The sequence below is a fragment of the Vespula pensylvanica genome, chromosome 4 (genome assembly GCF_014466175.1).
Source record: "Vespula pensylvanica isolate Volc-1 chromosome 4, ASM1446617v1, whole genome shotgun sequence".
Lineage (NCBI taxonomy): Eukaryota > Metazoa > Arthropoda > Insecta > Hymenoptera > Vespidae > Vespula > Vespula pensylvanica.
The window spans coordinates 7,919,673-7,932,623 of record NC_057688.1 but is presented as its reverse complement, the minus strand read 5'-3'; the positions used below and the strand labels follow the sequence as shown (position 1 = coordinate 7,932,623).

Genomic DNA, 12,951 nt, shown 5'->3' with positions numbered 1-12,951 from the left:
TTTCAATATATAATTTGACCTCCCTCAAAAATCGAATAAGCTATCTAAGTCAATGGATATGATCATGTATAATATAATTTATTACGTTATTTTCGAGCAATTTCGATATTGAAATTCGACAAAGATATTCAGTAAAACGTTCGATTATCTCTATAAGCATACGATAAATGAGTTGGTGGGTGTCTGGAACTTTCGTTATTTTACAATCCCGAGCAGAGTCGGGATGCTCATAAATATTTACTTTATTGAAGGTGTAAGATCAGAGAGTTAAATTAAAATGAAAGAGTATTATTAAAAATCAAACAGTATGTGACTTGAAATTGTTCGAAAGAAGTTTCGGGATAAAACGAGGAGAAGGAAGATAACATTTCTTTTTTTTTTTTGTTGTTGTTATTGTGGTTAATTCGATAAAAGAAAACAAACGATCGTCCACAAACGATAAGAAATAATGTAATAAAATCGTGATTACTCGTTCGTTCGGTAATCATGTTTAATATGATAAAAGAAATGTGTGTACGTGTGTGTGTGTATTCTTTCGCATGTCGCTTCGGTTATACTTATATAGTTGATTGTTATTTCGTGCAAGAAAGGAAAAATATTCGAATTTCTTCGATCTCGGTCGTTCTCGTGTCTTCATCGTATTTGTCGAGTAAAGAAACCCCCATTGTTTGGTAACTCCCATCGTTTCGCTTTTAAATGGTTTTCCGATCTCGAAGAGTTACGTGACTAACCACATGAAATCAAATTCCGACGTAATAGAATCGCTCACGATATTTTTCCTGTATTATTTTATTTTTATTCTATTGTAAGATTAGTATAATAGTTCGTCAATCGAGAACGTAGCTTCGTATTTCCGAGATAACATTATTTCGAATATTTCATATGAATGAATATTTTATATGAAGGATGTATAAGCGAATGAAATTGTTTTGATCTTAATGTTCCGTCCATTAAATTTCAACATTCCAACTAACAGATTAACGACTCGTACGTTGACTTCCCCTCGAACTTTACTCGATTGCTTGTGCGCACGTCATTATCTCCTCTAAGGTTTCTAACACTCTTCTAGATAATGATAACTAGCTAGTAGATAACGAAAGATCGTTAGGGAAAGTTCTCTGATAACGTTTCTTTGCGCACCTCTAACAATGTTCTCTGCGTGTACTAAAGTGATTATAGGTTTCAATAATTACGAACAGACGAATTCAATTAAATTTTTTTATATCTTATTGGTGACTATATATGTGTGTGTGTGTGTGTGTGTGTGTGTATGTGTATAAAAAAAATTATATATACGTCTTTGTTCGTAGGTACGTAGGTTAAATCAAGCAAATGAAAATTATATATGATTCGAAAGAAATATTATGATTCACGATCCCTGTTTTAGCATAGATTGACCATACACAAAGACTTTGTAACGAAGACCTCTCGAGTATTTCGATCTAAATTTAAGTTTGACAAAATTTTGACCTAAACCGCCAGCCGTTATCCATACAGCACCGTTATCTTCGTCGGATAATGAATCGATCACTATGCAAGTGATGATAGCCATTGTTGGTCCATATTCTGCTTCTACTTCCTGTAAACAAGATAGAGAAAGAGAGAGAAAAAGAGATGGAGGAAAAAATGTAAAACAAATGTTTACGATATAAATCACCTAATTATTTATAATGTAAACGATAGCTTTATATGTGCTACGTGTATGAATGTACGGCTGGTTGATATTTAAAAAAAAAAAAAAATACATTCGAAGCATTATCCCCTTTCCTTTTGTTCAAATTCGATTGAAAACGAATAAGAAAAAGAAATATATATACATACATATATATATATATATATATATATATATATATATATTGAAAATGAACAATACCTGATTGATACCGAGTCTGTATGGTCTGCGTACGTCGTATTCCCATATGATTTCGTCGTTTGGTTGCCGTTGACATTCTGCGTATCGATACGCCTCACCAACGAAAATAGTAACGAGAAAAAGTGAAAGAAGAAAAACGTATGTTGAATGGCTCATGTTCTTTCTATAATCGATATCACCCTCCTTTGTAAAAAAAAAAAAAAAAATGGACGAAGACGGACGTAAGTATGGACGTAAGTACGTACGTAAGTATGTACGTAAGTACGTATCTGTGTATCTATCTATGTATGTATGTTATTTATTTATTTATGTATTTACGTATGTATTTACGTATTTACGTATATGGCTCTTTCGTAATTGTTGTTATTTTTCTTGTTTCTTTTTGTTAAAACGATTCGAGGAGATGAAATCGATCGTCTTTTAAAAACTTTAGGTACGCGAACGAGTAAAAAACAGTATATATTCGTTATCGCGTTGCCGGTCTGCCACTCCGTGTAGCACTAACAACGGGAAAGTATTAATAGCTGACCATCGATACACCGAAAGAGTTCCCCCTTTCGAGACGTATATTTACTCTGTGTGTACTTACTCTGCATGCACTTCGTCTTGTGTAGAGAGAGAGAAAGAGAGAGAGAGAGAGAGAGAGAGAGAGAGAGAGAGAGAAAGAGAGAGATTAGATACAAATAAGGTACAGTTATCTAATTTATAATACTTTTTCGAATACGTTTTTTCGACCTACGATATCTTTAATACCACTTTCAATTATGCAATAATTCTATTTGTCTTTCTTTCTTTCTTTCTTTCTCTCTCTCTCTCTCTCTCTCTCTCTCTCTCTCTCTCTCTCTCTCTCTCTCTCTCTCTCTCTCTCTCTCTCTCTCTCTCTCTCTCTCTCTCTGTCTCTCTTTATCTCTTTATCTATTTCATTTTCTCTTTCACGATGAACATATAATATATTTGTAAACAAAAAAAATCTTTATTCTTTAATATACGAAGAGATTTATGCATACTTACTCGTATTTATCGAGAAGGAGAAAAGAAAAAGAAAAAGAAAAAGAAAAAAGAAAGAAGAAGAAAAAAGAAAGAAAGAAAGAAAGAAAGAAAAGAAAAAGTTTTCATCAATTCATTTACCATTGTTACAAATTGTCCGCCGACAATTTTCTAAAGACTGATACGTAAAGGGTATCTTCGTTTCTTTTCTTTCTTTCTTTCTTTTTTTTTTCCTTTTCTTTTACTTTTTTCCTTTTTCTTTTCTTAGGCATAAAAGTAAAAAAAAAAAAAAAATAAAAAAATTAATAAAACGAAGAACCTTGATCTTCTTTTTCTTATATAATCTCGTGTACATATTATTCTTATATATTATTTTTATATTATTTTTCAATACACGCTTTATCTATTTCGTGTTAAACATGATCGTTATACATATAGTTAATAACGTTTTTCTTGTGTATGTACTTTTTGTGAGATATTAATAAATGCATATTAATTAACGAGATTATTTCTAATTATTATCAAATTCGATATATATATCTTAAAAACGTGCATACGTGATTAAAGAGAGATCATCATACGACCGACTTAGAAGGTGTCTGCCACGGGAAATGAGAAACTACAGAGGGAGAAGTTTATAATGGGGGCCGAAGTATATAAAGGGTTAAGTGGTCTTCGAACACGCATCGCGTTTACTCTCGTGAAATTTCAACTGCAATTTCGCGTCCTAGCATTACGTTGAATATAGCGCGTTTATCGTGAATGTAAATACGTACATATATACATACATACATACATACATACATAAATATTATACATAAAAGACACATATAACATATAATCGAGAATTGGTAGCGAGTTTCGTTTCACAATTCGTATTATATCCAATTTCAACGAGTGGAATAATGCTACGTGTAGCTCGAGAAAAAGGACTAGACCGAAGAAGACACTTGTTGATGTTAACGAGAACGCGTGCGGTTTCGGTCTAACATAGACCGAAACGCGAACGACTTTTTCTGATCATTTTCCGTGCTTTCAAACTGCACACGAAATTGTAAGCTGATGTGGTGCATAAAGTAGAAAAGAATGCATTGAATCGTAAAGTAAATTTACTACTAGCAAAAGCGAATGCTCGCTCGCTCGTTCGTTGGCTCGTAATCGGTAAGTGGGGCTTGTCAGTGTTAGTTAGAGACCACTGGTATGTGAGTCAGATGGATCGGTTCCCACAATGTCGTACCTGGAACCACGTGGCACGCATTACCCAAGAAAATGACTTTACTTCTATCTCTTCCTAAGATATCCTTGGTTAAGGACCTTAAATTTCTTTTCAGTAAACCATTTTCCTTTTTTTTCTTTTTCCTTTCTTTTTCTTCCTTTTTTTTTTCGTCGTATATACCTCGCGAGGATTGACATTGTTTAAAATAATAAATTCACCAGTCGGTTATAACGACTTTTGTTCAAGGATCAAGCTTACGACAAACATGAGATATTACAAATTCATGGGATATCATTAAAATAAATCGATTCTGTGCAATCTACACATAAGTACATATTCTAGATTCGATTCTTCGTAAATATTTATAATGAAATGAGAAATACATCGGTCAAATTCTATTACACGTATTACAGTCGGAAATATAGAAATAAAAATAATATACTTACTTACGTGGCTATCAATTTTAAATTGTATTTACTGGCGTGGTGATTTTATTCGTCAATAAAATTATGACGATTTCAAGCATAAAAGATGTAATCTATATATATATATATATATATATATATATATATGTATATATTCTTTGTCCTACCCTATGTCTTATATACATATCTATATAATATCTTCAATGAAACGAGTAAATAGAAAAAAATGGCTGATAATAGTCGGACGAGACTCCTACGAATTTTTATAAGGGAATAGAAAACGAACGCGTTTATTGCATGTCTTATCCTTAAGGAGGAAAAAAAAGAAAAAGAGCAGGAAGGCATATACATCGATTTATTTCTTCGCCGTCGCCAAGGTACTACATTTCAATATTATCGCATGATAAAACAGTGTTAGAGAGAGAGAAAGAGAGAGAAAGAGAGAGAGAGAGAGAGAGAGAGAGAGATACTATATAATCGTTTTGTCTAAAACTTCCTAAGAACCTTCATTCATAGTTTTTATACTTTTTTATTATCAATTTAAGAAAGGGGATAAAGTTATAAATGTATTCAGGAGTGTGTATGTTTGTGTATATGTGTGTGTACGTGTATGTGCGCGCACGTGTATAATATTATAGTTCGAAGATCTAAAAAGAAGTTACGATTAAACGAAGTCACGTGAATGGTCCCTATATATCCAAATTGCAATAACATCTTATTGATAATAATAATTTTTATCATTTTTGTCAATGACATTGACAAAGAGTTGGATCGATTATTATATATCAATTATCGGTTAACACCGGACAAATCTCAATGTCTATCGAATGGATCACGAGAGAACAGAAAGACAGAAAGAGAAAGAAAAAGAGAGACGAAAAAAGAGAAGAAAAAAGGAAGAGAGAGAGAGAGAGAGAGAGAGAGAGAGGGATTGTAGAGGATGATAATACTGACATGGAACATCTTTCGAACTGTCGACCCCAGGCTGTCAAAGTCCGTCAGGGTTGCCCCATGGGTCATCCTTCCATCCATAACAGACATTATTTACAGCGTAGCAAATATATGTATAGAGATTAATCCAAACCGAGCAACATCCAACAAACCAAGTTTGTACATGCCTATTGGTGTAATACAAACAGCCATGATAAAATTGAACGAATTAATATAATATGTAAGTGTAAGTGTCTCGTAACAATTTCGAAGGTTTCTTCCATAAGTTGTTTCCATGAGTAGTTGAACGTTTCCATGATAAGTAGAAATCATTATACTCAATTTAAATTAATTTTGCATTTTATCGCATTGCTTATTTATATAATTAATGAATATATTAATGTGTAAATGTGTATGTATGTGTATATATATTATATATATTTATATTTATATTTATATTTATGTATATATATATAAATAATATAACAATTACGAGTGTAATTAGGCACGATTCCATTTGTTCGTATATTACTTATCGATTTTATTTGGCCGGTTATTGAACAACGACATCATCATCATCATCATCTTCATCATCATCATCATCATCATCATCATCATTATCAAGGTCGTTTTTACATAAATTTCTTATCATCCACTATTGCTTAAATATAAAATACTATTAATGAGATTATCATTCGGCTTATAAATAGAGATTAGTCGGCTCTGTGTTCATCTCTATGATTTTTAATGATCGGAAAAAAAAGAAGAAATATACGATGCCACTTTAAAATCGATAGCTTTCGCAATAACGAAACGTATATACTCTTTCAAAGAAAATATAATGATTGGTAGGGATCGATAAAAAAAAAAAAAAAAAGAGAGAGAGAGAGAAAAAGAAGGAAGAAAAAGGAAGACACGCGCCTATCATTTTTTGTTCTATTTTCTATGTCTATGCTAAATCTGTTACATTCTACTATTTACAAGAATAAATGATGAACAAAAAAAAATAACCATGATATTTTAATGTTTCACATAGGAAACGCATGGGGGAAAGGCATGGAGAATATTTTCAAACGCTACTACATTCCTACACACACACACACACACACACACACATATATATATATATATTTCGGGATTGTTATCGTATCAGTCTACGAAGATAGGAACGTATCAATCGTAACGGAAGCCTTGTATATGTGTATGTTGCATTAATGATGATAACGCGTGAACCGTACGTGCATCATTTTCACCCATCTGCACTATGACACGTACACCAAGACAAATTTGAGAACGCTCGCAAGCTAAAGAAAATGTATATTTTTATAACGATTAGAGATGCGAACTTGACCCTTGTGAATCTGTTTTCAGTTTACGTTTTCTGATTCCTTTGACATTGGAGCAAGAGATACAGAGAGAAAAGACCGATAGAAAGAGAGAAAGAGAGAGAAAAAAAAAAGAGAGAGAGAAGAGAGAATGATACGAGTAAAAGTTTTAAATTAGCAGAGGTCAATAGATCCCGATTAAAATTTGGGATAATGTATCGCGATACGTTAAGGATGACCTCATTGCACCACCGCGAGAGGTGGATTATGTCGGGCAGGTTGCGCCCTGATGGCACCAGCGACTCTTCTGAATGGTAATTGCAGATGATAGTAGGCACAGTAAGGCAGTGGGTCCCAGTATACAAATAGTGCTTCTCTTTTATCGATAACCGTGCCCAAGAGACGAGGAGAAGTCTCACCGATCGAACGTTTGTTCGTACTTCGTTCGTTCGTCGTCCCGTCCGTTGTTTGCTCATGTTGTTGTCTATCGTTGCTGATAAGAACGGTCGAATTTTCTCTGGAAAAATGTCTGCAGGGTCGCCATACTAAACGGGGATGTATCCCGGTATGACATACGTAAGGAAGGCTAACTCCTATACGACAGCCGATGCATACCAACGGTCCTTGATTTTCGCATATAGCTAACCTAAAGCTCAGGTGTCCGTTGATTCTCGTAGCAAAGGAACGAGCAAAGAATCGGTCCAACCATTGCGTTACGTCCGTACGATTTTCCAATATGAGCCCTTGAGACTCGTCGACTCGGCACGTTACGTTTGCTACGATTCGTGACTCCTTAACGGTTGTACACGTGATAAAATGATCGCCGCCTGGATCACGTATCACAACCCATGGTTTCGTTTCGCTGATCTCGTGTTGTTGATTCATAAATTCCCACGACGTCGATGGTAATACGATCTTTGCTCTGTCCCTCATGCCGGCTGGACCAGCCGCCAGCATTACGTACCTTCCCGTTCTGAAGGTATTGTCCTCGTAAAGTCGAGATACGTCTTGAACCGATCGTAAGACGAAATGGTCTGGCGTTTGTAAACCTAAGGAACGACATCGTCGTAAGACTTCCAACGGATCGTCCAAGGCCGTCACTTCACTCGCACTCGGCACGAAACATTCACATCCCATATTCTCCAAGTACGGCTTCGCTAAGGCGTCGTAATAAGCGGTACTGGTGATGCTCACTGGTATGTAATACGCTGCCTTCTCCTTCTTTACGATATCCTTCAAAGCCTTTACATATTCAGCGGCACTACCTGGACCTGGTCGTGGCACCGTGTAGAATTTCGAACAAGCCGTAGAAAATTTAGCCAATCCAAATAGCCCATCCAATTCGCAAACGACCACTCTAGCACCAGCCTTGTAAAAGTTACGTGCTAGATGAACGGCCTGAACCGTGCTACCGCCACTAATCAAAACGCATCTCTTGTTTCGTGCTCTTTCCGAGGATTGAGTATATAGGATGGTTAGGAACCATTTCAAACTTGTAAGTGGTAGCTGAATGATCGTCCAGAACAAGTTAATCACAACGGATACCCAAATAGTTGGCGTCCAAATAGCGTAAATGATAACGTTGCATATGGCTTTCAAGAAATTCGGTATCAGTCCGAGATACCAATAAAAAATCCTTGCGAAGAAAGAAGATTTGTAGCTCTGATCCTTGCTTTTCACTTGATGTAACGTTTGCTGTTGTTGCTGTTGTTGATGATGATGATGATGATAGTGATGATAGTGATGATGTCTCGAAGAAAGTATCACCGTGCTCGAGTTGCTAGACGTTTGAGACAAATTCGACGCGTTCGAAGAATTCGATACGTTCGATGTTGAACGCTTTAAAGTCGAGATTGGCGGCGATAGAGGCGGCGATGTCGATAACGGTGTGCCGGGCAATAGCGGTGAAGCGCTATTGCTCCTAGAAATCGGCGAGCTCGTGGACCAATATTTAGAAAAATTCTCGCTCGAACAGGCAGGCATGATCGATGTCACCTTCTTCCGGTTTTTTTTTCTAGCTTTTTTTAAATCTTTTTTTTCCTGTTGTATCTTTTAGGCCGGATGGCAAGCCTTCCGAGTCCTTTTCGAAATCACATCAGCATCGAGTCTAATACGAGTTAAATATCAGGAAATGAACGTCGTAGCTTCCACCATTTTCTTTTTTTTTTATTGCCGCTACGTTCTCTTCTATTCTAAACTGGTACGAATAATTAGGACTCTATATCTTTCTCTCTCTCTCTCTCTCTTATACTTTTTTCTCGTATATCTCTGTTGATATTTTTAAGTAGATTAATGTGTACCACAAAAAATAACAATAGCTTTTTTCTTTCTTTCGAAAATGAATCGAACTTACAAACACGTTGTTGGATACTCGATCTGACGAATATTCATTGAAATCTCATCTAATCGTGTGTAAGGTCCACACGGAGCTCGTTACAAAGCACCACTAATTATATATGAACTTTGTTTTGTTAAGCACACGAATAGGATCATCTTATGCAATTTTCTTCAAGAATTGGCTGTTTGCAGACACAGCATTAACTGAAGGCAATCCTCGAGATTCCCGGTCTCTTATGAAGTCTGCATCTTGGCCGCGCTATGAACCGCGCTTATCTAATCGTAATGTTCCACTCGTTGCAACGAAAAGAAAGAAGAATCTCGATCACCATATGAATCCAATTGCTCTTGTTTACTTTTTTCAAATAAAAGATCCTAATAGGAATTATTTATGCTCTGTAAATTATAACTTTAATCAAATATGCTTTCTTAGAGTTCTTATATAACTAATTAATTGAATATTATATATTACGTCTAATAGTTAAATTCGTTTTATTTGGAAATTAATAGATATTGCGTCAATCATTAAACAAATAATAATCCTTTTATTACGTGTTATCATATTCATGATAATCTACAAGTTTAATCGACATTAAATCAAAAGATACTAAACGTATATACGTATCAAAGAAAATTAATAATATTATAATGACATTTTAAATGTCATCTCAGTATCGATATCGTAAACATATATCTACGTGTTTTTTGCGTAGTATATTGCATAGTATATAATGATCAGGTGTATCGTGTTCTGTGTATTAATTCAATTCATTATTAAATATATATTTATATTCTATTAAAATATATTTCAATGTCTATATTTTTAAATAAAGTGGTGCAATTAAATTTTATAGTACGTACTGAATAGTTAAAATCAATATTAATTAATTATGTTTATTTTCCAATTTTTTTAATAATTATTTATATGAATTTTTTGTTGCGCCTGTTGATAGATAGTACTTTATACTTTATCAATAATTGTGCTTGCGAGCGCCATCTATCAGTAAGAAACTTTTTTAAGCCCCTTATGATAGGCAATATAACGGTCCATACATATATGAATGAACATTTTATCTATAGTAAGGGGCTAAACAATTTTTTACCGATAGATGATAATACCATTATTATTGACAAAGTTTATTTGTCGACAAGCTATTAAGATACTTAATATTTATATAAATATATATCTACAAGCCATTGATATTAATAGTCTCGTATAGTGTAAACAATTTAAATGTACAATCTTTTCTAATAAATACAACTTTTGTAAATAATAACAAAAAAACTGAAGTGCAACATGATGAAACAAATATTATCGAATGAGTTTACATTCTCTTCGTAGTTAACTATTTGTTTATTTTAATGTTGAACGAATTAAAAAAAAATATTGTTAACATTTATATTATTGAAATGACTATTCTCTAAAGTTATCATTGAAGTAAGTATAGCATAGATCAAAAATAAAAAAGAAATAATGTCTTCATATTTTTATATGTCATATATATATATGTCTGTATATAGCTGAATTCGTCCAATCAAAGTCTTAGACTTTAACGTTTAGGTAAATTCAAATTTCATCACAAAGACTTAACATACATATTTACAACGAATACAAATAACAAATTGTAATAATTAGAAAATATGTAATATTATACTGTAAATAAAAACTCGTTTTTAAGAGATTTTTCATAGTGAATAATTTTAATATTTTCGAACAAGTATTTTGCTTTGTAACGTCTATACACCCGGATCCATTGTGCGAGAGCTGTCAACGAGAAATTTTGTCCTCGCATTCATTTCTTTGTAACTTGAAATAATTCTTTAATAAACATGCCACGTGTTAAGAGAAAAGAAAAACAAGTAGTTCAACATGAAAGGTAATATATAATAAAATAAAATATTAATAATAAAATATTAATAATCTTAATATAGAGATAAAAAAGAAAATAATTCTCATGCATAATAATTTGTATGTAATTTCAGCAAACAAATATCTATAGCTATTCAGACTGATAATATTGACAATGTCGAAATAATTCGTTTGCAAGAACAATTAAAAATATTACAATTAGAGAATGATAATCTTAGAAAGCATGCGGGTGGTAATTTTCTTTCTTCAAAAAACTTATCTGCAAAAATTAATACGGATATCGTTCAAAGTCCAAGAAAGATTAATGAAACAGTGAAAGATCCTCAAATTTTAAAAAGTTCTACCAAGCAAAAAATATGTACTTGCAAAGGTAATTGTTCTTCCAAAATATGCGGTTGTGTTAAGCACCAACGTAAATGTGGTCCGACTTGTAAATGTAACAATCAAGCTTGCCAGAACCAGGTAATTTTATTTGTCAAATTTTTATAAATGCCAATACTCGTGATGCTAAACATTTTATTTTATTTATAACAATAGGAATTGGAAAATAAGGAAAATATAAAGAGTACGCAATATGAGATGCTAAATCAAACGCAAAAGTTAGAAGAGATGTCTATGAAAGATGAAACTATACATCAGAATTTATTCAGTCCTGTAGGAACAGAGAATGAAGTTAAGCTCGATAACATTCAGTTTGAAGAAATATCTTTCGATAGTAAAAAAAAATTAATGTTTGAAGATGAAAATATTCAAGAAAAAGAGCCGGTTGTAAAGAAGAGTTTAAATCAAAAAAAAAAGAAAAATAAACCACAACATGAAGATAAGGACGATATCCCTGAGGTATAAAAAAAAAAAAAAATACATAATAAATGTAATATCAAAGATTATATTTAAATCGTATTATCTATTGAGAGATGTATAATTATTACTTTATTCATATAGGTGAATACGAGCTTTGATCCTATGAAACCAAAACGTCAATTGCCACGAACTCCACCACATGCCAATATTAATTCTGAATCTGATAATGTTCTAAATAATGTTGAAACACCTACAGAAAAAATTGAACAAAAAGATGATATTATTCCAGAAGGTAAAATTCATATTGAATGCATTCAATATCTTATAAATACATTTACAAATTTATCTGCTTTATAAACATATTAATTTTTTACAGTGTTGAATCAAGAGAATGTAGATTTGGATAAACTCAGTATAGAACTCGTTAAATGTAATAAATGCAAAAGAAAGTTTTATCCATGGAGAGTAGAAGTACATGAAAGTGCTTGTCATAGATTGTAATCAACTGTTTCACACAAACATGTCTGACTATAATAAATGGAATATCTATATTATATATTTGACATGATAATTATTATAATAACTATATATTAATAATGATAAACTATATACAAGAAATTAAAATTTTTAACAGAAAGATCAAAGAATAATTATCAGAATCATCCTATCTTAAGCTATTCAGGGAAAAGAATACACTAAATCTTTGGCCCATTCAATATAATTATACCGAACAAGTTCTACTATACAATATTATTTCAATGCCATCTAACAATATAATAGAGCTAAATATAAATATATCTATATATAAAAATATATATTTATATATATTTTATATATATATATATATTTATATAGGTATGTATATGTAATGTTTAGTATGTATACATATTTATGGTTTCTACGCGCAGTTGAGAAGTATATACTCATTTACGCACATAATACATTTTTAAAAGCTCATATATCGCAATATTAGATATTACAATATTATCTAGGCTACTCTTTAAATTTCATTCATTATACTTACATCTGAAACTAATGAACGATCTTTACTATCTCATTTATATACATGTTCGAATTTGACCATTCAATATCATAATTTCTTACCAATTAGTCAAATACAGTAGAACAGACACTGATCGTACTACTAAACTTGTGTAACTGATATAGTTATTTTTCATTTCGCTACT

General features: G+C 32.5%; 3 protein-coding genes across 3 annotated transcripts; 1 reads left to right on the top strand and 2 right to left on the bottom strand.

Annotated features, from left to right (window-relative positions):
• Positions 1-431: 431 nt before the first annotated feature.
• LOC122628994 lies at positions 432-2,056 on the bottom strand. The gene is made up of 2 exons (XM_043811951.1): positions 1,874-2,056; positions 432-1,579 (listed from the first exon to the last, which is right to left on the bottom strand). The coding sequence occupies exons 1-2, from the start codon at positions 2,027-2,029 to the stop codon at positions 1,370-1,372; spliced, it is 366 nt and encodes a 121-aa protein (XP_043667886.1). The 5' UTR covers positions 2,030-2,056; the 3' UTR covers positions 432-1,369.
• Positions 2,057-6,562: 4,506 nt separating this feature from the next.
• LOC122628992 lies at positions 6,563-9,333 on the bottom strand. Its single transcript, XM_043811949.1, has one exon. The coding sequence runs from the start codon at positions 8,737-8,739 to the stop codon at positions 6,997-6,999; it is 1,743 nt and encodes a 580-aa protein (XP_043667884.1). The 5' UTR covers positions 8,740-9,333; the 3' UTR covers positions 6,563-6,996.
• Positions 9,334-10,423: 1,090 nt separating this feature from the next.
• LOC122628920 (kinesin-like protein KIN-4C) lies at positions 10,424-12,318 on the top strand. The gene is made up of 6 exons (XM_043811798.1): positions 10,424-10,531; positions 10,813-10,970; positions 11,077-11,425; positions 11,501-11,803; positions 11,906-12,056; positions 12,141-12,318. The coding sequence occupies exons 2-6, from the start codon at positions 10,924-10,926 to the stop codon at positions 12,263-12,265; spliced, it is 975 nt and encodes a 324-aa protein (XP_043667733.1). The 5' UTR covers positions 10,424-10,531; positions 10,813-10,923; the 3' UTR covers positions 12,266-12,318.
• Positions 12,319-12,951: the final 633 nt, after the last annotated feature.

Bases quoted from the DNA above. Each gene is read 5' to 3' on its own strand.
- LOC122628994 (XM_043811951.1), bottom strand. From the start codon at position 2,029: ATGAGCCATTCAACATACGTTTTTCTTCTTTCACTTTTTCTCGTTACT. The intron at 1,580-1,873 runs GTATTGTTCATT...TCTTGTTTACAG, and splicing joins ACAGACTCGGTATCAATCAG to GAAGTAGAAGCAGAATATGG.
- LOC122628920 (XM_043811798.1), top strand. From the start codon at position 10,924: ATGCCACGTGTTAAGAGAAAAGAAAAACAAGTAGTTCAACATGAAAG. The intron at 11,426-11,500 runs GTAATTTTATTT...TTATAACAATAG, and splicing joins ATCAAGCTTGCCAGAACCAG to GAATTGGAAAATAAGGAAAA. The intron at 11,804-11,905 runs GTATAAAAAAAA...TTATTCATATAG, and splicing joins ATAAGGACGATATCCCTGAG to GTGAATACGAGCTTTGATCC.
- LOC122628992 (XM_043811949.1), bottom strand. From the start codon at position 8,739: ATGCCTGCCTGTTCGAGCGAGAATTTTTCTAAATATTGGTCCACGAGC.